The following is a 26645-nucleotide window of genomic DNA, read 5'->3' as shown; positions in this document are numbered from 1 at the left end:
GCATTGCATGAGGCAAATGGTGGTCACACCAGATACTGACCGGTTCTGAGTCCCCAGACCCCCAATAAAGCAAAAAACTGCACATTCCAGGGTGGCCTTTTATTGTGGGCAGTATAAGGTACACCTGTGCACTACCCATGATGTCAGATCAGCATCTTGATGTGGCACACCTGTGAGGTGGGATGGATTATCTCAGCAAAGCAGAAGTGCTCACTATCACACATTTAGACTGATTTGTGAGAAATGTTTGAGAGAAATGGTAATATTGTGTATCTGGAATGAATTGTAGGTCTTTAAGTCCATCTCATGAAAAATGGGAGCAGAAACAAGAGTGTTGCGTTTATATTTTTGTTCAGTATATATTTGCAGTGTTGACCCTTCTTTTTCAAGACCTATGCAATTCGCCCTGCCTGCTGTCAATCAACTTCTGGGCCAAATCCTGACTGAGGGCAGCCCATTCTAGCATCTGCCTCTTGAGGATTGACCACAAGTTCTCAATGGGGTTCAGGTCTGGGGAGTTTCCTGGCCATGGACCCAAAACGTCGATGTTTGTTCCCCAAATCACTTAGTTATCATTTTTGCCTTATAACATGGTGCTTCATCAAAGGCATCGTTTGTCACCAAACTGTTCTTGGATGGTTGGGAGAAGTTGCTCTCAGAGGATGTTTTGGTACCATTCTTGATTCATGGCTGTGTTCTTAGGCAAATTTGTGAGTGAGCCGCTCCCTTAGCTGAGAAGCAACCCCACACATGAATGGTCTCAGGATGCTTTACTGTTGGCATGACACAGGACTGATGGTAGCGCTCACCGTTTCTTCTCCGGACAATCTTTTTTCTAGATGCCCCAAACAACCGGAAAGGGGATTCAGAGAAAATGACTTTACCCCAGTTCTCAGCAGTCCAATCCCTGTACCTTTTTCAGAATATCAGTCTGTCCCTGATGTTTCTCCTGGAGAGAAGTGGCTTCTCTGCTGCCCTTCTAGACACCAGGTCGTCCTCCAAAAGCCTTCGCCTCACTGTGTGTGCAGATGCACTCACACCTGCCTGCTGCCATTCCTCAGCAAACTCTGCACTGTTGGATCCCGCAGATGAATCAACTTTAGCAGACGGTCCTGGCGCTTGCTGGACTTTCTTGGGTGCCCTGAAGTCTTCTTCACAACAACTGAACATGTCTCCTTGAAGTTCTTGATGACCTGATAAACGGTTTATTTTTGGTGCAATCTTACTAGCCACAATATCCTTGCCTGTGAAGCCCTTTTTATGCAAAGCATTGATGACTGGACATGTTTCTTTGCAGGTAACCATAGTTAACAGAGGAAGAACAATGATTTCAAGCTCCACCCTCTTTTTAAAGCATCCGGTCTGCTATTCTAACTCAATCAGCATGACAGAGTGACCTCCAGCCTTGTCCTCATTAATACTCTCACCTGGGTTAATGAGAGAATCACTGAAATGATTTTGTTCATTTTCATGCAAACTTAATTGCATTTCATCTGATAAGTCTTCATAACATTCTGGAGTACAGACGCTCCTCTACTTACAAACTTTCAACTTACGAACTTTCATACATATGAGCAAAAAGGACAATAAGTCCAAAATGTGTTAATTGGGCTCCCGTTTCCTGTCCGCAACATCATTTTCTTTTCTGCACCCCAATTCCGCCTGGTACGACCTCTGGCCACTACTCCTGCATTCGGAACAGATCTCATTCGTACGTAGAGGAGTGTCTGTATATACAAAAAAACTGAGGCAGCAGACTTTGTGAAAATTAATATTTGTGTCATTCTCAAAACATTTGGCCATGGCTGTACAGACTACAGGATAATGCTCATAAAAATGAATTAGCTGTAATTGCCGTTGTTTGCAAATCAGCTGCTTTAATAGCCTTTGGTTCAGTTCCCTCATGTTACACCACTACAGCACATGCCACTCACACCTTTTAAAAAATAATATTATTAAATAAAAACATCCTAGACTGTAAAGCCCAGACCCCCAATAAATTCAACTCATCAATGCTGGCCCTGGGCTGAGACCTGGGGGTCAAATGTCTGCTTCTCAGATTCTGTTTTATGCCGAGAGGGCCTTTGTGTGCAATGCCGTCCGGCGCACCGCAAAACTGTATAACAGTCACATAAAAGGCATTTTTAAAAGGTCACAGAGCATCCGGGCAGGAGAGAGAGAGGGAGAAAGAGAGAGAGAGAGAGAGAGAGAGAGAGAGAGAGAGAGAGAGCAGGAAGGTTTTTTTAAAACCCGGACAACATCTGGATTGGGAAGAAAGCAAGCTGTCCATCATGACATCACCCCCCCTCACTTAGTAATTCATAGAGAGACAGGTCCACACTGACATTTTATGCTGTTTCATCCCATCATGCACTGGGGGGGGCACTTCTGGCATTTAGCAGATCATTTTCATCAGCGTCTTCAGCAGATTGACCACCACGACCCCAATCCGGCTCGCCGTCACTCACCACCAGGCGACTTTATCAGCACGCATCTCATCACGCCGCTCACGCTCCGCCGCATTTTAACTGCCAGCGCCCCACGGATGCCGCTCTCCGGGGCCCACAGAGGGGGAACCGACACACACAGCCACACATACAGTTAAATTAGAGAAGCTCGGAGTGTAAATTAAGTTCTGTCTCGCCACAGTATCTTCCTCTACGTCTCGTATCCGTGACCCAGTCAGGGACCTTGAGTCCCTTTAAAACCTGAAATACAAAAATGTTCAATAATCTCCAAGACCATAAAACTGATGGTCCTCCAATCAAGGAATTAAGGTGGGGGGGGGGCACTGTTCGGTGCCCCCTACTGGCAGAGAATGTGTCTCCATTAATCCTGTGTGCATAATTATAAAATCCCCCCAGCACACAGTTTAGCAACCTTTCTGACAAACGCACCTCCTCTGGTCTCTGTCACTAATTAATTACCACTTTTACACCCCCCCCCCGCCCCATCAATGGTTTAGCTCCACGGCACCAGTGACAGAGTTCCCAAGTGATCGATTTTAAAAATGTTTCATGGGAAACCGTAGCGCCCCCCTGGACCTTAAGGTGACCGCCATGGCCTCGGGGGCGTCCACATTGACCCGGCCAGCGTCCACCATACCAAAGATTCAATAATATGTTATTAAAACCGCTAGGAGCCACTGTAACATCCCCCCCCCCCCCCCCCCCCCCCAAAAAAAAGAAGCGCAGAGCGGTCGGCATGCTAATGAGCTGCTCTGGTGCATTGAAAACAAAAACACCCCGAGTGGAACAATATACAGCCACTCAATTTCAATATTTACACACTTACGCTTGTCACATTACCAAAGGGCCTTTTCTCTGCTGAGAACGAGCCACACGGCTGGATTTAAGCACTTTAAATATCACAAGGCTGCTAATATAATACAGATGAAGCAATAAAGGGGGCAGCCAATCGAGCATCATAACAAAAGCGCCAAACACTGCAGGCCTCTGAAAGCAGACATCTCACTCCCTTCCTATGATGGTCTACAGACACACCAGTAACATCCACGGCGGATAATGAAACATCCAATGAAACGAGAGAGGCTCACGCACAGCCAGCAGGGGGGGGGGAACAGGGTGTCTTTTGCATGACCGGCGGTCGGGTGAATAGCACCTGCGAGGCGGAGAAACCAGCCGAAGACGTGACCGGAAACTTCTGGAAGGCATTTGTGCCCCTTTATCGCCTGTAGCTATGGCAGCCAGAGGATGGTCAAAACAAAAGAAAAGAAAAAAAACACACAAACCCACCCACCCACACACACACACACACACACACACACACACGCCACACATCTCATGCTTATGGAGAGTTTGCACTGGTCCGATATGCAGACTAATTAGGTTCCACACAACTGGCATGTTATTTCCATTTTGTGCACAGTTTTCTGTCTTTAACAGGGGAAGATGTCAAGAAATCCCCGATCGTCAGCACGGGCGCACACTACTGTCAAGTGGCGGCTCACGTAGACAGAGGACAGTCAACTGGAACGGAAGCCATTTATATTTCCGTCATGTGACTGCATCTTTTACTAAACAAGTCCTAAAAAGATTTAAACATTCAACACACTGCAATTCCCCATAGAGGGGACAGGCAGATTTAACTAGATATTTCCCTCTCCAAACTGGAACACCGCAATTACAAGTTAAATTGCTCATTTTCGTTGCTTTTTTTAATAGATAAAGGCTAAAATATCTTCCTTAACCGTATATAAAAAGTGAGGACTTGTATTTGCTAGCATGATAATGTGGGAGAGAGGGCTTACCCACATGCTACCAAACCAATCAGAGTGTTTCTTAATAAGCTGACCAATGACTGATCACTCGAACTGGCCTATCAGAAAGGGAACTAGATCAAAATTGTAAATTCAGCTTTATAACACGTGACTCAGCTGCGTCTAAGCGGCAGACAGAAACTGGAAACTGGGAAGTCGCCAAAATGCAGGACTTCTGAGCAGCTCCTTTAAGACCAGACCGTAGCAGCAAACTCACCAAGCTCCCGGTGGGCAATTTAAACAGAAGCGTCAGGAATGACAAACACTGGCAGTGCAAACATGCCGCCGCCGTTGTCGTCTGGTTACATGGACCCAAAAATCAGATGCTCAACCATCACTGGTAAGTACGACTTACAGCACTCAGCCAAAAATAATGCCAGAGGTCAGAGGGTGGGCCATTACCCCACCCCCCCCCCCCGCCCCTGCACCCCCCCACCCCACCACCCCACCATGATCTTCTGCAAAACACTGATAGGGACCTGTGACACCATTTTGCATTAGACATCAGTTTTCTAAAGTCACCACCACACCACAAATGCAGGCTCTGGGTTTGAAATTTCAGATATTTTAATGAAACCAGCAGATTTGGGGGTGGGGGGGAGGCACTCATCTGCATTACAGATTAGGGGGCTTTAAGAAAAAGGGGGAAAAAAAACCATCCATAATTCATTACATGTTTCATCTGGAGCCGGGAGACTGCAGCAACCCTAGCAACTGGATCCTGGCAACAGCAACAACCCCCCCCCTCCCACCACCACCACCACCACCTTGTTTTCTTTATCCCCAACCTATCAGAAACCAGGGTTCCTGATTTCACCCAACCAATCAAAAAAAAAGGGGAAGAAGAGACAGAAAATTGAGGGGCGATTCCTCACAGCAGCAACCAAGATCTATCTGAGCATAAGTCCGATCTACAGCATCACGTACGAGGCTCTAGTCACGCCGAGAAATTCCACTGCGAATGTTGTATGAAAATGATGGATGACTGATACTCCCCGTCAGGAAAGCAGGAAATGCAGCCCATAAATAGAACTATAGAGTGAAACATGCCAGAAGTAGGGCAGTATATAATCTATAATTGCAAACTGGGTTGCTACACTTATTGCACATTGATGCACCTAAAACAGCCCAACATTACAATACTGCAGTTTCTACTGAAGCTTATGTCTCAAAGGTACAACAGAAGATCCCACATCAGAAAATGCTGGTCAGATTCCAGGAATAGCTCTTCCTCCCAACATGGTAATCATATTCTGATTTAACCGAACATGCCATTATCACGGCAGGAACGAGACCACGGGTTGCAAAGCAGGGAGCAGCCTTCTGTGTGTGTGTGTGTGTGTGTGTGTGTGTGTGTGTGTGTGTGTGTGTGAAGCAGCAATGCAGGACTGTGTCCCAGGCACACACAAAGTCGTATTGATTGGCTGGGGTGTTGGCCCCCTCCCTCACCCACCGGGCCTCCGCTGCCGTTGTTAGGGGAGGTAAGCTCCCCAATGCCGCCCCCAACACCGCACTCCTGTATGTGTCAGGAGAACAGAGGCCTGATAAGATCACTCTTTTCAGGCTGCGATGTCCATCCAAAGCCCTTATTTGAGAGCGGGGGATTCGGCATCACCCCCCCCCCCCCTGCGCACTGGCTTAAATTTGCTGCTAATTCAACACCTGCATCTTTCTGTCCTTTGTTAAATGTCAACACCTCATTTCCTGTCCTTTCACCCACCTCCCTCCTCCATCCACCGTGTTAAAGCGTCTCTCCCGCTCAGCCTCCTTTCATGACTTGTGTCCATCCTCTGTGCATTTTACATCTCATTTATTCTGCAGACTCTCTTACCCAACGCAACATGCAATTGCGTAAGCAGGGTCAGCCAGTCCCTGGAGCACCTGCGATTAAGGGCCCTGCTCTGGGGTGTGAACTGGCCACCTTCTGATCACAGGCGGAGTATCTAACCTGCTGAAGCACACACTGCCCCCAGGACAGCAAACCCTTTCCAGACCTTCAAAGAACCTGAGCAATCAAGCCCAACATGCTGCCAGGAGTTCCTCCCTGTCTAACCTGATGGTTATGTTAGTGTCCTCAAAGCATTAACTGAAATCCTCAAAATCCTCGGGGGGGGGGAGGTAGTTTAGGACCATGTGGAACATCAACATAGCCCCTGACCGACATGCAAGTATAGGGTATGTATCACACTGCTGATTCACTATGGAACAGCAGACTTAACACCCTACTCTACAGTATCAGAAACCCTGGCAAGGAGGAAGAATAGAGTTTGGGGGAGGGGGTATATTTCGGGGCACCAACTGGTGGCAAGACGCTCACCACCAAACAAAAATTCCAATACAGAACAGCATATGCCAGAATATTAGCTTGCCTGCTATAGAACCCATGTCTCCAGGTATCAGAGGCAAAGCCAATGCTGAAATGAGGGGACTGATATCATCACCATAACAACGCAGTCACAGATAGTGCACCAGGGCTCACTGTCAATCAGTGTCATCAAGGACGAGGATATCACAGAGCAGCCAAAGATCGATACCCAAGTCAAGAGCATTCAGTTTTGAACGTGGAGGTTCACTAAAAACATCACGGGATGACAATGTACCCCTGAATGTCCCGTGCTGTCTGGAACCAACCCCAACCCCCCAGTGATTCTGTTCTGCAGTGCTTACCCAATCCTGTCACTGAGGACCAATAGACTGTTGGGAGGGAGCAGAACCTAGACTGTCTGTGGGTCCCTGAGGACCAGATTGGGAATCACTGCTGTACTGGATAAAGTTGGATGGATCGATGGATGGGCATCCAACTACTTGCTTGGGTGCTCCTGTCGGGAGCCATCATGGCGGCCTGCACCTCCACACAGCTAAAGGCTAATTACAGCATGACAGGTGAGAGACTGAGCACAGCGGAATTCGCAGCAGGTAACAAGAGCGGCGGCTCTACGGCTGCAGCTCTTAATCACCGCAGCTCCATCCATCCCACAAATTACAGTGTCGCCCCACGGAAATGTCCTGCGACCTCGGAGGTCACAAGTCACCTCAGCAAGACTGGAAAAACCAATCAGAAGGCACCATCCGAAAGAAAAATACATGGTCCCCACAGTGTAATATACACAACCCACACACACACAGCACTCAGACCTGCATTGCCAGTCCCCTACAGGAGAGGGTGATGCCCGCACATACCAGGCCCGCTTGATTAGAGCCCATCACCCCTGACTGAGGACCCAGAACACACAGTTCGGACTCCCTGGTTCTCCAAGCTGGAAGCCATAACCGATCAAGCAGCTGCTTTGAGCTGAACAGCTTATTTCATGTGTGGATGCATCTACTCACACACTGCTAGACAAGCCTGGAGGAATCCCCCCGAGAGTAAGGTGGGGGCTCTACCAAGGCACTGCAAATTAGGATTCGGCAGGCGTGGGCCGGGAATCGACTGGAATGAGCCAGCGCGTGTGGGCAGCGGGCTCATTAAGAGCCGAGATAGGGCTCCTCCCTCGCACAGGGTGACACCTCGTTAATGTGGACCGCTACTGGAGCGCGACGGGCTGCTCATGTGACTCGGGAAAACAAATCCCTTAAATTTAAGCCAGGGCAGATCAGGCCCAGGCTGAGTCCGCATCACCGACACTGGGTTTATACGGGTAAGTGGTCGGAGCAGCAGCTTGGCACATGCCATCCGCTGGTCATTAGGGTGCCGCCTGAAGCATACAAACAGCAACCCGCATGCAGTGGCTGCCTTGTCACTTTCCCTTACTTTACCGGGTTCTTTAGCCTAAAGCAGCATACATGTGAGGCAGAGAGCACATGAGTAGCACATGAGTAGCACGTGAGTAGCACATGAGTAGCACATGAGTAGCACATGAGTAGCACATGTGCAGCTAGGCTCAGCTTCCAGTGAATAACCAGTTTCCTTTTGAACTGCAATTAATGATGACGGAGTCTCATTCAATTCAATGTTAACAGGGCCGGATGAAGCCCATGTGGCACCGTAGGTAAGATTCCCGTGCAGGGGCAACAGCGGGATATCCCACAATGCAACACAGTCTCCCAAAAGTCGGGAAAAAAAAACCCAACAACACTACCTTGTGTACCACCACCAGAGCTAATCACTTTCCACACACGTAGGCATATGTAATGAGTTAACAGCCACCCCCCCCAACAAAAATTACTTTAGGTTAAAAATTTCATTTCAGCATGTCAGTTGACTTCCTCAATGGCGTTCGGCTTTTTGCCAGGAAACACCCATCCCTCCACCTGAAGAGTTACTTGGGTGAGTCTGAAAGAACGTACCATGTGACCCAGTTCCAGACACCACAATCACATGGTACAGCACACCTGTCTGGACCCCCTTCCCCCCCACCCTTTTCAATAAATTCAGTCAGTCCTGCAACATGAGAGACACATTAACTTGTGAAAAGTTTTACCTTTTTTCCTGGGGTGCCAAATCAGTCTGATCGGAAGCAATTAAAAATCCAATTAAAATGCTCATTTTGATAAGCGCGCGCACCTCTTGTTTCAACTCGCCGCAACATTTCAGTCGGAACAGAGGCTCAGCCAATTACAGCGACACAGAACGGGTGCTTAATCCTTTCTGTGATAAATCTCAGACACACACCCCCCACCACCACCATCCACCACTGCCATTAATGCGATGTCTGTAACAGAAGCCATTCCCACCCTTCAAAAATGACTCTGAAAAACCCTTTAAGAGACGCCCTGTCTGACCGTGATGTCACCTCTACAACAAGTCGGACTGCAGCCTCTGTGGAGCTCCAGCGGAAGCCTTAAACAAAAGGAAGCATCTCCTGAAATCAGCAGGAATACCGAGCTTAGCTTAAACACAGGCAGAAGTTTGTGCCGAGTCATTTGAAAGTAGACATTACGCAAAACACACATACACACACAAAACCATCATGCATACAGGGACTTTAGTTTAATATACAAGCTAGAATATTATGCAGATTCATACATGGCATGAGTACAGACACACAGACACCTATACAAATAAGACAAGACAGCCTCAGGTGTGCAAAATGGCAGCAGTGGCGAAGCATTACAGATGGACACAACACACAGGAAGGTTATGAACAATCGGTGCCCCGCAATCGCTACTCAGGGGCAGGCATTTACAGAAGACCGAATATGAGAAAAACGAAATTAGGCGAATTATTTAGTATTTGGTATTATTTCTGAAAAATGCGGACTGCGGACATGACTTGTTCCCAATTAGCAGTATTACATTATTCTTCATAGCGGGGGAGGTCTGCGCTCTTGCATTTAGATGGATATTTCTGATTTATTACCCACCTGCCCACCTCAGCCCACCTCGAACCACATCGCAGTTGGCTCCCAATAAGTCTGTGAGAATTAGACACTCGGTGGCGCTCTGCTTAAGTTTCATGTATGGCTTATTATTATCTCTGCAAAGCGGCCAAAAGGCGAAGCCAAGCCTTCATTCTGGATTCAAACAACCCTGTGGTAAATTATGCAGGCGGGTCCAGGCTGCCGGCACCATACCGCTTAAGATCAGGCGAACACCAGATCAGAGACTGGGTTCAGATAGGCTACCATATTTATGACGTACCAAAAAGGGGTTCATCAAAAATACGAATAGCACAATAAATCTTAATAATATGACGATCTACTTTCGATTAAGAAATTGAATTCGACTCAAAATTATACCTGAAGAGAATTGTTAATGATGGCGGATAAAATAAAAGGACAAAATATTCTTCATGCGTTTGTCAGAAGTGCAGGAATTGACACATTCTCACATTGTAGTATTTGAACATCGTTTATTACTGAAACTAGTAATTATTTAAAACACATCATTTGCACATCAGGTCAAAACAAGTCTTTTGAATGGCACTCTAATCCGGGTCACCCCATGGCAATTCGGTGACTGAACAAAAACTCTACTCCATCAAAGACGATAGCAAGTTTACGTATAATGCGCCTCACTTAAGATCTCATTAGCGGCTGATAGACAGATCGACCACTGAAGCAGATTAATACGCCTCTTCTGTCTGTCCGATTGCTGATTAACGAGTTGACGTATGGCGCCACCTAGCGTTCGCATCCCTTATGGGGGCAGCGTAAAACGAAACCCGCGAAATGCAGTGAGAACCCCCCCCCTTGGATTTAAGTCATATACAAATTATGCATGTAGTTTATGAAATGTTAATGGGAATACTGGTTTTTCAAAGCACAACCAAAGAAACACATACTCATTACTAAAGATCCTACCAGTGCGGTTTTACCAAGACACGTTTTTCCAAAAGGCACTAATATCAGGTCAGTTAGGTGCTCGAAAACTTTTTAGTAGCCTGACAGACTAGCCTATATTTTAAAGAACATTGCGTTCGAGGTCCGGTCGCAGTTCAAGCAGAAAAGTAATAACATGCTTCGGGTTTTCAGCACTACGGCCGGACTTAGCGCGTCCTTCAAACCTTTTCAAACGGTTGCATATCCTCAGGAGCCCCGGGGAGACACGTAGCCGTGAGAGATAAAACCCCCGAAGCCGCCACGCTCGCTCTTCCCATTGGGAAGCGCCTCGTGATGAACCCATTTACCCATCCACCCGCTTAATGGACTGTGCCGGTGATGGGCGCAAAGCCGGGGGGCACGGGGCTGATCACCGGGGGCAATCGGAAGTGAAGAATGTAATTAAAACACTTCATGCAACATTTCTACACGCACCCATTTTTACAAAGTGTGTTGCAAAATAATGCACACATCTGGCGGGTGAAACAGTTGCCCCGTAAAAGCTGATAAAGGTGTATCTGAACACGACAAAAAAATAAATGAATTAAATAACCAATGTCCTCTTCAAATAACAGATTTTCTACGTGCAACGTTCATATAATTTTTTAAATTAAGATATGCTACTTTTGTTGGTTTGACCGTTTTACGGTCGTCTAACACAATAAGTAAATAAATAAATAAATAAATAAATAAATAAATAAATAAAAAGCGTATAAGAAAGAATGTTGGAAGATACATGTCCTCTACTCTTGTATGAGGTTCCGGGGGCTTCGTCTTTATGCTTCATTGCTTCGTTCTTGCGATGGAGGTTCAGGGCCCAATAGCTATACTACATCTTCATTATATAATGTGGAAATATGAGTTTTAACCGCAAAGAGTAAAACGCATAAGTGGCTACCAAGATCTTGAGTTTATCCGACGTTCTCAAATGGGCTCGTTTAATTAAACCCTCCGAGACCTGCACCCAGAAACCTCGAGTCAAATTACAGTGCGGCTCTCGTACACGTTTCAAACTGTATGAATTATACAACGTACCGTTTTGAAATAAATGGGAAATGTCACAGTTTTAAGCTACATACGCTTGGGGTGCTCGATCTTCTCGAAACTTTATCAAGGTGTGCGGGCAAAATAGAATTAATTTGGCATTTCGCCTCATTTCAGCTATGCAAAATTAAAAACAAAAGTCTACTTTGTTTGATTGTATTACTCGTTAATTACATGTAAATTGTTTCAGAAGTCAGATCTGAATAAATGGGAAATATGCCAATTAAATCGGCTTTAATTCCGCGTTTGAGATCCGACTACACATGATTTAATTTAGCTATACTAAGTAAGGAAAACAAACAACGCATTTTATTCTAATTTTAGCTTTATTGGCACCTTTTATATAGAAAACGACTGTATTCACATTTATCTACGATTCGTACAGATAATATATGTTCTCATACAACAAATTATCATCACAACAGTAAACCACGTTACAATGGTTGTGAAAGGGTATTAAGTTTATACCACCTGTTCGCGCTGTGTGAGTTTTAATGAAAAGCAGGAGAGATTCTGAATATATTATGCATGCAAGTATTTTAAAAAAATGTGAACGCTTTCGCACTAAAGAGGCCGAAGGAAGCAATTCTGCATTAAAAAGTCAAGAGAGGAAAATCACCGCGCGGTACTCGAAGCTCTCTAGGGTACGAACAAACATCCATATTTTATCCAGCGCAGAAAATTGCCTAAATTTGGGTTTGTTATAGACTGGTTTCCGGTGTTTCAGCATGATATTTAGCGCAATCATGCCGATTTATTAAGTACAGTCGCAAGTCTGCTGGGAAGCTGAGGCCAACCTTACAATGCATATTGTCACGCCAGAGGTGCCTTTAGACCTAATGACTTTTATAATGAAGCCGTTTCACACACAGATTGCATTCACCCATGGATGCTACAGAACAACTCGGAGACTCTCGACCTAAATGCATGTTGAATCGTGAGAAATGCCAATCTTTGTCTTTCCCTCGTCCTGAATTACCGGTAACTACCTGTCTGCCTACCAGCACATAACCAGGTATTAAAATAACAAGTTTGAACACCACCCTGGTTGGCAAAATCTACCGAAAGGGGAAAGGGGTCTATCGGTAGGATTGCCCAACCCCCTATATTTTCTTTGTGCATACGGGCCTGCTGCCTACCTTGTACCAGCTTCTACACCAAATCAAATTTACAACAGTTATCCCAGAATCCATTTCCCTCTATCTAGTGCATTGTGGGAAATTCCATAAAATGGTAATTTGTCACAATAGAGTCACTAATGAGCTCCACACCCTGAGGAATTTTGACTTTATGGATGGTGTGAGGATGGAGGCTGAAAGGAGGTGGAGTCACAGGCCGACAATGGTGCCATTTTTCCAAAAAAAAAGGGACAAAGTCAACAACAACTGGATGTTTTTGTGTCCTACTGTCCTGTAGTTTCATCCATGCAAGCAGAGTCAATTTGTGCATTCTGAGCTGCCAGGGTGGTCAACTGTCACACATCAGGGGTGACACACTTTCAGATTCTCATGCTCACACACAAAAAATCTTACGGCAAATCTATATCATTCCATTATAAACCTGAAATTAGCTACATCAAAAAGACTGGGGTAGTTTGCACACCCTACAGACTATTTACAAGGTAATAAACCTGTTAGATACATGAAATTGCGTGTGCAGACTAGTCTCGAAATTAAAATCCCATTCCAGCCCGCTGACCAAAGCTGGCAACCCTTTTTAAGCTCTCCTCAGGGATGTCAAGCTGTAGTGCCACTGACCAGGTCCATCAGAACTGATGACTGACTTGGACATGGTGGGACAGATTTGGCATTTCTGCAACTAGTGGACATTGCTGTGGACCCAATGGGGAAGCATATGCTACTGACTTTCTTATGGCAAAACTGCACTTTAAGTTAAGAGAGTAAAGCGATGTCTCAGCAAGGCAACAGATCCTAAAAACGGTGACACTGGGCTTTGGTTAACGCCCCCCTCCCCCCTCGACTTGCAGGTGACACATTCTTAAAACCAGGTGCCTATCCGGTGGACCAGCTTCGGCGCCTTCTTCTTCTTGCCTTCTTCCCTCAGCCATGATTTTCTCCGCTTAGTGTCCGTGTGACCTGAGTAGAGACACATAACTGGTTGAATGCACTATTTATACACGGAAAGAGTCGCCCAGCCAGGCTGCAGTGAACTTCTCTCTCAAACATCACTTACGAATAATCTACAGAAACCTATGGCTCAAAGTACTTAGTCTCTGGTGCACTCAATAGCCTACAACCGGGTGATTCATCTTGGCTGGACTGGTCTAATGTCTGCCTATTTGCTTGAGCTAATTGCTTCCACTACACAATGAGGGGGGGGGAGCGGTAGAGGTGATGACTAAGCCCAGATATAAAGAGCAATTCATTCTTTACATGTAACTGTCATACAATGTAGCATTACCTACATGTAGCTATCATACATATCTCAGGCTTGTTTTATGGATTGTGAACCTTCAATTTCCAAGGTGTTAGTGAGGCGCACTCTACCCCCACCAAAGATGATTCCCCCCACCAGCACAAAAAGCGATTTGATGTTCTTAGTAAATGCCTATTATCCATCCAATTGTCCTTCTTCGTACTGCTTATTCTGGTCAATGTCAAAGTATGAATGTAGAAATAGAAATGCTAGACCATGCAGTCACGTCAATCAGTATACAGAAGGTGCATTGAGGCAGGAAAGCTGAGTTTCTTTTGTATATGTGTGGTGCCATGCTTAAAGCTGAATTGTATAATTGCAGTCAAAAGCCTCAGCCTGAATGATCTGGAAAATGGGAGAAAATGGGACGCAGTGTCTAAGGAAGCTGTAAAGATTTTAACTTTGACATCCTTATATATCCAAGGTACAGCCGAGGACCCCCCAAAACACGGCCCCAGGAGTGAAGGCTGGTCTGAGGGGCCCACCTCTGGCCTGGCCCAGGCTGGGGGAGCCACGGTCTTCCTCTTCCTCTGGGCCTCCCTGTGGCGCAGACCTCAGGTAGCGGGGGACAGAGGGGGCACTGGGGAGTAGGTTCTGCCTTCTGTGTTGGTGCTCCACCTCCAGGGCCTCTTGGTCAGCTACACCTGGGTGGGAGATGGATAACTGACAGGGCTGCTTGGTTGAAGCAAAATTGCCCAGCCTGGGCAGTTACTTCAAGAGTGGCACTCAGGATGACTTCAGAAAAACCTACGATGTTTATTTTAGAAGTGAGACTTCATAAGTAAAAAATGTAAATATAAATGTAAGAATAAATCACAGAAGTTAAATCATCCATCTTAAAATGTTGTACATTACAGGATCGTGTGGAGTCTATTCGATGACGCAAAGGACACGAGGCAGTGGACACTCTGGACGGGATGCCAGTCCATCACAGGGCATGAGGCAGGAGGACACCCTGGACTGGATGCCAGTCCATCACAGGGCATGAGGCAGGGGGACACTCTGGACGGGATGTCAGTCCATCACAGGGCATGAGGCAGGGGGACACCCTGGACGGGATGCCAGTCCAGCATAAGACACGAGGCAGGTGGGACACCCTGGACGGGATGCCAGTCCAGCATAAGACACGAGGCAGGTGGGACACCCTGGATGGGATGCCAGTCCATCACAGGGCATAAGGCAGGGGGACACCTTGCATGGGAAGTCAGTCCATCATAAGACACGAGGCAGGGGGACACCCTGGACGGGATGCCAGTCCAGCATAAGACACGAGGCAGGTGGGACACCCTGGATGGGATGCTAGTCCATCACAGGGCATGAGGCAGGGGGACACCCTGGACGGGATGCCAGTCCATCACAGACCATGAGGCAGGGGGACACCCTGGATGGGATGCTAGTCCATCACAGGGCATGAGGCAGGGGGACACCATGGATGGGATGCTAGTCCATCACAGGGCACGAGGCAGGGGGACACCTTGCATGGGAAGTCAGTCCATCATAAGACACGAGGCAGGGGGACACCCTGGACGGGATGCCAGTCCATCACAGGTGACACATATACTCAAACTCCCACACACAATCAGGCAGTCGGGGACAATTTAGTGATGCCACTTTTCATAGATGCATTTTTTCACGGAAATAATAAAGACTGATGTGTGATATATTCTCTTTGTTTATATTTATATAGCTGTTCAACACTGAAGTTTAAATATTTTTCAGTCGAAATAGCCCCTATTAAGACATAATTTCTTCTTCTTCTTTTTTCTTCCTGTATTCGGTCTAAAAAGTACGAAAACAATTAGAGCACCAGAACAAATTGCCAAAGACAAATTTGATCAAAGTTAAAACATTCCCTCCAGCCACCTCTTTCCATGCCTGGCATTTATTTGCCATTTGCGTTTCATACAGCGCGGTTTGTGTTGGATAGTCATGTAAATAAAAAACAACGAGATTTCTTTTATTGCCCTGCATTCGTAATTTACATTTATATTGAATTAGCGGAGGCAGAAAGGGGAGGTGATTATGCTGCGAGATTACAGACAGATTACATCGCTATTGTGTCGTGTAATTAAAGGGGAAATGTAAAGTGCCCACGCGGCCAGTGGTAGGACCACTTAGGAGCTTTTGACCTCATACCTACAGGGGGTGTCAGCAGGTAGAGGACATCAGTGCCCGGGCGCACTTCTGCGGTAGAATTGTGTCTTGAACTTGAACACATAACGACAACGTTCGTCGAACGTTCGGATGACGTTTTCTTTTCTAATCAGACGGCGCTCTGGGGAGGGTACTGCGTGTTTAGTAATGAAGCTGGAAGTGAACTCGGCTGACTCATTTTGTCCCCGCAAGGAGGAAAAACAAAGCAAATCGACTACTACCCCCCCACCCCCCCCCCCCCCCCCCATGAAACAAAAGCATCTTAATTAGGTTCCAAGATGAGGGAAACCGTTTTGGGGAAGGTGGAAGTGGTGCATCCGCATCGTGACCCTTGGTTAAACTTGAAATCTACGGCTTGGAAAATTATATTTTATTTAAACAATAACCTTCGACTGCGTGGCGAGATTAATTAATTGCTTGTCACGTGTGTGCGCTGTTGTTCAGCCCAGTCTCGGTTGATCGATATTTGTTTATGTTGTCATTTATTACATGTAATTCCTCAAGGGAAACCCCTAGCACGAGCTGCGGCCTGATCAATATAATTTAATTACTCCAAACAAAAGGCACAAAAATGTAATTATATGGCTATTGTTGTTGTTATCATTATTATTATTGTTATTATTATTATTCTTTTTCCTTTTCAACGCCCGGGACCAAATCAGGGACTGCCCCCAAGCGGTTCTCCGTGATTTATTTGGCCTTAAGTTGCCGAGACGACGTTTTTTGATTGACAGCCAGACTTGGCCACCAGGGTCACAGGCTGGGAGGGGCCACTGTCCTTCAAGTCCTGCGACATATTCATTACCAGACCTCAGCCTGCCAGCAGAGGTGGAGGGTGTCACAGAGGCCAGAACAGCCCCAGATGTGAAAGTTGGGAAGACCGATAATAGCCTTGATGGACGTTACGAATTACCCACTGGGTTGGATCCACTAAATTTAAGTAAAAGTAATTGCTACGTGCCAACACCGTGACAACAGTAATCCAGAACTATCAGGAAAAACTGTAATAGTGGCATTTTTGTTACATCTTGAGATGGACATGCTGGGCATTCTGATTCACATCGTGCCGCTTGTGCCAGTGTGGCTGTTTTCAGAATTGCCCCATAGCTTCAGATAAACAGGGAGTCATTTGTGCCTCACATTGAACTCCGGAAACTTACATGCACTCGCCAGGTTACCTTAGAAAATGTGCTCCGCTAAGCGCTAAACAGTTGACCTTTCCCAATTTTATATTTAAGAAAAGGAAAGAACCTATTAACAGTTTTGAATTATCTTAACGCTACACGTGAATAAAGTGATAGAATGATGTGATGAGGATCAATCACCCCTCTTTCACCTGGAACTCAGTGGTGCTCTAGTAGTGGAGAGTATAGCTGGGGCTAAGGACATGGCCCAAACCAGAATGTTTCAGGTTCAAGTCCCAGGGGGCCCTGCAGTTTGCTAGTCACTTAACTTAGAAATTAAGGAAAAGGAATATGATGTGTAGACATCAGTAAAATAATATAGCTGCTTTAGCTATTTATTTATTAGCAGTAGTAGTAACTCAAGATGTAAGATTTGTTGGTTAGCTAGAAAACTTGCTGTATTTTAGGCGGGCCAGTTTAAATAGGCCTTATCTTTCATGAGGGGCTTCCAAAGTGGGGAGCTGTGAGATGATTTCCAGAGTATTAAAAATGTGAAAACAATTATCACAGTCACAACTCTGTCACAGACTTGGGGGGGGGGGGGTCACAAGTCCAGCTAAACTCCAGCTTTGTGATACAGGCCCCAGAAAGATATTAGCAGTATTCTTGCCAATCAGACAATCACCGTCTCCAATCAGTAATGCTCAGTCCCTCCAAGTTTCCGGGGAGAGGGCTTGGGGTATGCTGAGGGGGTGATCATGGTTGTTGTGGGGCATGTGAGGGGTGTGGGTATTTACAGTAACATTATTGGCTAACGGGCCGTGCTAATAGGACTGCATGGGAGGGGTGTGGGTATTTACAGTAATATTATTGGCTAACAGGCCGTGCTAATGGGACTGCATGTGAGGGGTGTGGGTATTTACGGTAACATTATTGGCTAACGGGACATACTAATGGGACTGCATGGGAGGGGTGTGGGTATTTACAGTAATATTATTGGCTAACAGGCCGTGCTAATGGGACTGCAGGGGAGGAAGCAGGGAGGCAGCATAACCACATGGGAAACAAGGTAAGCCCCCAAAGTCACACCCAAAAATATGCGCGTATTTCCCCAGGGAGGGTGCGTTGGCGGCCGCATCGACTGATCTCTGATCTGTCAGCTGCCTACATGCCACGGCTCAGGAATGGCACCTGGAAGCCCAGACTGAAGTGTCGCCGGGGACGGCTTTGGAGTGCCTCTCGGCGCCCACTGGCTGACGACGGTGGCGGGAGGGCGGCTCCCGCAGGAGAACACTCCAGGATTTGCTAGGAAATGGAAAACCTGTGAGGCTCTCATCAGAATCTCAAGTGCTTAGGAACGAAAATAACTTGATGAACTTTTGACACTCTTTTCAGTTCCTTTTCTCCTTCTAGCCCTCATTCATATGTTGTCCCAACCATCTTCGGTAAAAATTTCATCAGCGTGTGCTTGTGAAAACCTGAATCTATCCCAAGAAGTAGGGGTACCATGGGGGTTGGGGGCCCAGTGTCTCTAGTGGTATCCCTGGCAAGAACACGAGACAGCGGACACCATGCAGGACAAGCCAGTCCATCCCTGGACACTTACGCGCACTCACACGGTGCAGGACACGCACGCGCACTCACACGGTGCAGGACACGCACGCGCACTCACACGGTGCAGGACACGTACGCGCACTCACACGGTGCAGGACACGTACGCACACCCATACAGCATGGCCATTTTAGAGGGACCTCTTCACCTGCTCACATTATTTGTATTGCAGTACAAACCTGTTGACCCTCACATGAAGGCGGGGAGAGCAGGCACACTCCCCATATACAACCTTGCAGGTGTGAGGCTATATAACAGCATGCCAGTCTTATCAAATATATTGCTTTCAGTATGAAACAAATGGGGAGTTTTCTTCCACTCCATCTCCTAACATTATCGTGTAGCTGTCCCACTTTTCACACTTTATTTCATAGACTGAATGATAGTTTTGAACGTTTTTATGAAATATTCTGTTGGGGCTATTAGAATTATAGAAAGTATTCTGATTTAAGAAGTCTGACTTAATTGCATCTTCTAAATTACTTTCACAATATTTAATCTATCACAGAATGAGCGGATCACCAAAAAAACGCTCCAAAGGCTAGACTGGTTAGTCCGAATTATGTGAAACACAAATTAGTGGACAAGGGCCACTTACTAATTGCTGTCACAGTAGTTAGTTGACGGAAGTGCGAACAAGAAGCATGCAAGTTGACGGTGAAGCCCCCTAGTGGTACTTATTGCAACGGCAGCAAACTTAATTGCAGAATTACTACTGTTTTATGCAAATTTGAAACAAATACACACATGAACACAGAAAATTTGATAAGAATAATTGGGGTTGGATTTAAGATTCAAGCTAAAGATGTATTACTCCTTCTCCCCCCTAAGCGTACTAAAGCCATCTGATATGTCCGGAATTTTATTCAACACGAAATACAAAAGTTCTATATGACCAGCAGGTGGAGCCATTGTATCACAATTAGATCCGGGCGGCATCGTTTGGAAAACTTACCTGCACTGATGCATGCCAGCGAAATTTTTTACTGTATATACACTTTTGGACACGTCCAAGAACAGATCATTACAGTAAACATTTGTGGCGATAATACTGTTGCTTTAAATGTAGCTGAACAGATTCAGAAAAATAAAAATTCTGCCTACGTTCCAGCTTTCATAATCCCCATAAATGCAAGCTGCCGTTTTAAACAAAATGTTTCCCCAGTTTCAAATTACTTAAAGCTACGTCTTAAGATGTCTCGGAGACACGTCTCAACGTCCACGCTGGCGGGGAGACTTGCCAAATCATATACGCGTCATGAATAACGCAGATCGAAAATTCGCCCTATATGCGGTATTCTACGCGCCACACTTTCGGCCCTAGAAAACAACATTTGACAGCTTTCTGCATTGCCAGACCTCAGCATTGTGTGTGCACCTACGGTCAAAATGTTAGGTTCGAACCCGATTTTTCACAAGTGATCCTGTATAAACTGCGTAAAATTAACGTATCCATCACGCTAACCGTGCAGACCTTCTACTGGTGCCAGTTAATAGTTTACGCTCGACAGCTATATTAAAATAAAGATGACGTCTTACTGTGTGCAGCTGTATGCCTTTTATGTGATAGATCATTATTACATATAAAAGTTCCTTGGGTGTCTCAAGTACACCGAGGAGACATTTTAGGCTACACATACATTACCTGCTGGAGGCGGTATAGGATTATCATCTGTAAATGAAGTAACGTATACCCGTACAGTAGGATTTCTTGTGAAACTTACCTTAAAATTAACGAATACAAAATCGACGGCATTTTGAAGTGAATCCTGTATATATCGATTACTCAACAAAAGTCTCTTTTTCTGCAAACTGGATTCAGAAAATATCCAAAAATACCCCAGGGCCAATTACCCTTTTGGTAGGTACACACATCATAGTGGTCCCAAGTGAGGAGGAGATGGTCAACAGGAAACTAGATTATAGCTGAATCGCAGCATTAGGCAGTGACAGATTAATCCATGCACTGCCTTCCCCAAAGTGGTTCAAGTCACCTTTATCCGTCAGTCACTCGATTCACAAGTACTGTCCCACAAATCATTTAAGCTGCAAACAAACATTTTGAAACAATCATTAAAGGCTATAGAACCACGTTTTGAACCCCAAACATTGATTGGGCTGGTTTGTCATTAACCGGTTTAGTGGATTAAAGGAAAATTAGGTGCATTGCAGACCAGTGTAGTGACAAAGTGAAAGTAAAAGGCATGTTTTTAGATATGCAGAGCGACCCATGTGTGAGGAGGTGACAAGCAAGCGGACGTCAGGGGGTAGCAGCCCAGGTGAGAGGGAGACTGCAAAGGTTAAAATCACACACACACACCCCCCACTGCATCATCCCCAAAATGGCTGGATGCTCAATTTATTGGTTCCAAATGCATTTAACAAAGTACACAAAACCCCCCCCCTGGGTGTTCTTCCCTCATTCTTACTTCTTAAGTTTTGTTATTCCACAACATTAATATAAACAGCTATTTAGCAACAATGCAGCAATGGGGGGAAAAGCATTGCATTAAAAAAAAAATACACAAAGAAAATACAAAAGAAATAGTATATAATATAATTTAATCTATATGGATGTACAAAAGATGAGGAAAGGTTAGAAAGCTGGAAACAGGGAGGGGTTGATTATTACGCGGGGGTTTAGGTCTCTACATGAACAGTCAGTATGAGGAAGCAGTCATGCTTTACTGGGATGTGACAGATTGCTGAAGGCTGCAAGTGCCTATAGGTGTTTAAGAGCAACACAGCAATGTGTGCACAGAAGGGGGGGGCGGGGAGGAGCACGGAAACCGCAGACTCAAACACTCTGCTTCTAGTCACACGATGGTCCCAAACGAAACGAAACAAGAACACGACCTGGAATAGAGTGATTTTCAGCAGCTGCCTTCTGCAGAGGACGGTTCGGCCAGGATGGAGGCGCGTCTTTTTGGAAAGGTACTCCGGGCTTGCGGGCCGCTATCGTGCGGGGAGACATGGGGAGCGCGTGCTCGCACGCCTGAGCGCCCGTCCGGAGTGCTCCGCGCACGCCTCGCCGCCGCCTCACTTGTGTTCCAGTCGCAGGAGTTGCTCCTTACCGTTGACGGTCAGGGATTTCAGCTGGCCGTCCTCTTCCACCTCCACGCGCTCCTGGCCATTCTCGACGATCCTGCGGCAGGGATTCAAGCGGAGAGGACACCGGCACGGTTACTTCAGGGGGCGGTGCACGCTGAACTGGGGTCATGAGGTCAAGTCACGGTGCCAGAACAGACCGGCTTAAAGCAGGAATGGACTTCCGAGCAGCAAGGCCAGTTTACGAAATATTAAGCAAGTCAATTACAAATAATACTGGTATTAAGTTCCTGCCAATGTTGAATCGACCGCCCCACTGGGCAGACAGTGGGGCCCATCCAGTACCTTTTTGTTGTGATTTTTCTGCCATTGATGAATTTGGTGGAGGTAGACACCTGGCGGAAGTTCCCCATGCCGCCGCCGCCGCCGCCGCCGCCGCCGCCGCCGCCGCCAAACGACGAGGAGGAGAAAGAGGTGAAGCCCCCGCTCCCCAGCTGGCCAAAGGAGGAGAAACCTGTGTGGGGGAGGAAGAGGCAGTCCGCAGCCATTGGCCCAAAGTGAAACAGTGCCGACCTATCAGCACTTGCGTCAGCATCCACTCCCAATCACAAGCAATGGCCCTATGAACATTCGCACATCAGTGGTGGACCAGCAGTTGCATGTTAAACCACCAGCGGGATGATGCTGACGGGTCAACACTCCCCACAACGCCTGGCTGGCCAACGTCATCACCGACGTCCAGCAGCACCGACACGCGACTTCATCCGGAGACCAGCGGCACCCAGATACCAAAGTAAACATCGGAACACTGCCGGTTTACAGAAACATTTGTACAGAAAGGCCAGCACAGTAAATTTACAGATGAAGTGACCCAAAAAAGCGAAGCTATGCATTAATCCCTTAACACAATGATGGGTAACAGCCTGCTCCTAGGTGATTAAAATTCCACACTCAAGCAGTCATAGATTTCCATTAGAGCATGTCCTCCGGTGCATTCGGATGAACGCAAAGCGGCCCCTCCTAGCACAGCGGTCACCAGCGGCGGCGCCTCACCTGAGTCAAACGAAGAGAACCCGGCACCGAAGGCGGGGAAACCTCCAAAGCCCTGGAAGAAGGGGCTGCCAGTCGTGCGGCTCCGGCTCACACCGCGGTGCCGACTACGCCCTGTGCCGAAGAAGTCACCAAAGGGGTCGAACGGGTCGTCGCCTATGCAGCGAGCACACGGGGGAGGGAAGGGGAACACGAGCGTGATGGTCAAGCACAGACTGCTGGGAACTTCGGCATCATCTTAGACCTTCATAAACCTCACAGTGGTTACTCTGCCACAGAAATGAATACCAATTTAGGGTCGGATATCTGTACAGCCAGGTACATCTTTTTTCAGCTGCTGAGACAGTAGCCATGCCTTGTTTGTGTACATGGGGTGCCCCTTGCTGAATCCTTACGGTAACTTCTTAACCTCAGTCTAGTGAATGACTGTGCAAGCTCGGACAAAACAAATTGGCACTAGTAAACCAGAATTTAATTGCTCCTTTTTTCTTTATTAGCTAGCAGGCCTCTATGACCAATAAAGATGGTTACGGAAATGATGATGATCAACTAACTGATGGACAACAAAGGGGAATTTCCCCACCTACCCTCAGCAGTCAGAGAGCACTCTGACGGATGAATGATCAGGAATGAGGTAACTGCTCCATATTGTTTGGGGCCACCCAACATATGGCAATGATAAATAAATGCTTTCCTATTGTTGTCAGCTGCCCTTGGCTCACCAGTTTGCCCCCCTGAAGACTGACAATCCAGTTTGGATGAAATCACACATGCTGTGTCAAGCAGAACCTCTAGGAAGTAAAACAAGTGAGCGACCCATCATTCATACCGTTTCACTGAGAATCTCATACTTCCAAGCACTAATATGCCAGCAAGGGCTTGAACTGTGACGACAAAAACACCACTGACTGAAGCCAAAGGCCAAGCTCTTCAAGGCTGCCTCTGAAGCTCTTTCTCCGGGCTTCTCCTCTGGAAACAGACACATGACCCCCACCCTTCCTGATGCCTTGTGCCAGTTTCCATTTAAAGCCCCTTCTAATCAAGCCACAATCTAGGCCAGCGCAGAACACGTCACCGGTGCCTCCAGACTGCACCAGACCCCATAGTTTTCATACCAGCAGCATAGAGAAATGGGCAAGCACTCACCTACCAGATTACCTTTTGCCATCTTAGCCAGTTATTCTACCGGTTAAGTTTAGGTCAGATAAGTTCTCAAATACAACAGCAGGGACTGTCTAGGGCTTTAAGCGGCCGGCTGGTTACTTCCAGGTTCGACACACCGCACATTCCTTCATCCCCAGTCAACGACACACCAAGAACCCATCATATTCCAGAATGCCCCACTTCTATAGACATCCCATCTATTTATAGCAGTTCCGGGAATTGGTTCCACTAATTAGTCCAATTAAGTCACTGTGACCTTTAGTCCAAGTACACAAAATATCTTGCATCCCATGTACACTTATGGTCCTAAATTACCTAGGACTGTGCGATTTGAAGATACTCCTGTTTAACACATCAAGGAATTGCACAAGCAGTGGGTGTGACAAGGCAAGTGACTACCAATCATAAGTGTCATGACAAGCATGTGAAAGTAACCAAGGCAACACTGAGACACCATCACAACCTTGTGACCATAGACAGGACAGAGAGGTGAGCAGCTGCTGTAACCTACACATGGTATAATTATAGAGGCACCTCTAGAAGGGGAGTCTGACTGCATCCCAAGTCAGCTTTCAGACTCACTTGCTGTGAGATAGCAATGCTTACATGCCTGCCTACAGGCAAAGTAGTTCGCTTCGATTTGTAATTTAACAGGGGCTCAGACATCGTGTTCTGGGGCTGTCATGCTGACCCGACGGCCGCAAAGGTCAGCAGGCCACATCTGCAGGACCACTGCTGGGTTGTGGCATCAATGCTGCCTCCCCTGGCTGTTTCCACGGAGGCTATTTCCATCACATTCCACAGGAATGATGCAGCCACTAGCATTGGCACTGGCTAACGGGCCGTGTGCTTCAAAAGGTCTCCTTATTTAGAGATGCGCGTGTTTGTGTGTACACACATGCTGAACAGATGCCATTCTTCAACTGAGAACAGGGCACCAGTGGCACATTTCACAAAGACTTACATTTAAAGAAACAATAATTACCAAAAATCAGTAGTCTGAAAGCGACAGATTTTTGTTTCTAGAATTCTCTATTTTTCTCTATCCCTCCATTTTTAGAATTTTGCTAACAAGCTAATGGTATTTATTAGCCACACAAAACACAACCTTACTCTATTATCCTGGGTCTACACTGATGAAAAGCTACAAACAAATAAAAGGAACAAACAACAAATGGCTACAACACCTGTAATAAGTACCGGTAATAAGGCTACAACACCTGGAGGTCCAGAGGAAATAACGCGCCTCAAACACCTGCTAAGATATTTCAGCTAGTCCTGGCATTCCTACAGTATTACTGCCATGATGAAACGGAGTCACTGAATGATGTTATGAAGACAGCAGAAACAGATAGAATAGGCTGGATGCTTCCTATCTCCTCTCTCATCTTAAAAATTCTTGGTGATAAAGACAGACAATTCAGAGCTTCACTGGCCTGACACTGAAACCGTCACCAGCGCAAACTTTACAGACCTGAAACTGACCAAGCAAACCAACCTGAACATAGACAATTGTCGCAACACAGCACACGGGACGTGACACTACTGTGAATGCCTAAAAATAAACGTGCGTGAATGGAAAAACCAAGGGTTGAAGTGAGGCATCGTATTCCACATTGCAATCCCCCGGCTGGCCGCTGTACAACCTGCTTCACACGAAAGTGCCATTTCCAGTAAGTAAAACCATGCTGAGCACTAACTAACCAGCACCACATCATCAGAGGGCTAAAAGCCAACAATGAAACCTGATGCAGTGTCATTTTGAGGAACGCCTCCCAGTCTCACTATATCTTTCTCAGCATAAATCCCTTACAGAAGCTGTGCATTACTGCCACGTAAAGTTTAATGTTTAGTACAGTCAACACTCAGAGACTCACCGAAGAAGTTGGCGAATGGGTCTCGTCCGCCAAAAAACTCCCTGAAGACATCTTCCGGGTTTCGGAAAGTGAATCCTCCACTGAATGGGTCACCATAATGTCCTTAAGTGGGGTTGGGGGGGGGGGGGGGGCGCAAGTCAACATGTTACTGCACAGAGGGAGAGGCAAACCCAAAACTTTAAAAGAGCTATAAAAAACAGTCTATGATTCTTCTTTATTACAGAAATGTATTGAGGAGCATGATATTCACAAAACTGGTTCTGGTGAGTTAGACTGCTGGATTACCAAATTCTCTAGGATTGAGGAGCAGTGCCAACCCAGCCAAGCACCTACCTCCGCCACCATTTCCAGATAAGCCTTCTTTGCCGTAGGTGTCATATAGGTTTCTCTTGTTGGCTGGCAGACAAAGTGGGTGCAGGACAGCGAGACACAGGAGAGAAAACAGGAGAATTATGACCATGTTCAGAAGCACAGTTAGGAACAAGAGCTTCTCAAGGAAACAATCACTGCTTTGCCTGCAGCTTACTCGTTAGCACACTAGTTAGCATCTCAACTGCTGAAACCCACCCTAGCTGCAACCCAAGGCCAGTGGCTCA

General features: G+C 46.4%; 1 protein-coding gene across 3 annotated transcripts in view; it reads right to left on the bottom strand.

Moving 5' to 3' along the window:
* Positions 1-11891: 11891 nt before the first annotated feature.
* Positions 11892-26645, bottom strand: part of dnajb6b (DnaJ heat shock protein family (Hsp40) member B6b) — a 31891-nt gene continuing 17137 nt past the window's right edge. For 2 of the 3 annotated variants that reach the window (XM_049010780.1, XM_049010782.1), the window contains exons 4-10: positions 26383-26445; positions 26050-26151; positions 23012-23164; positions 22304-22472; positions 21985-22055; positions 14506-14664; positions 11892-13680 (exon numbers count right to left, since the gene is read on the bottom strand). In XM_049010780.1, coding sequence (XP_048866737.1) covers positions 13583-13680; positions 14506-14664; positions 21985-22055; positions 22304-22472; positions 23012-23164; positions 26050-26151; positions 26383-26445 — 815 coding nt within the window. In that variant the 3' untranslated portion in view covers positions 11892-13582. Of the gene's footprint in view, positions 13681-14505; positions 14665-21233; positions 22056-22303; positions 22473-23011; positions 23165-26049; positions 26152-26382; positions 26446-26645 lie in introns of those variants that run through there. The other variant, XM_049010783.1, reaches the window with a different exon arrangement.

Source organism: Brienomyrus brachyistius, chromosome 4 (genome assembly GCF_023856365.1).
Source record: "Brienomyrus brachyistius isolate T26 chromosome 4, BBRACH_0.4, whole genome shotgun sequence".
Taxonomy (NCBI): Eukaryota; Metazoa; Chordata; class Actinopteri; order Osteoglossiformes; family Mormyridae; genus Brienomyrus; species Brienomyrus brachyistius.
This window is presented reverse-complemented; position numbering and strand designations above follow the sequence as displayed.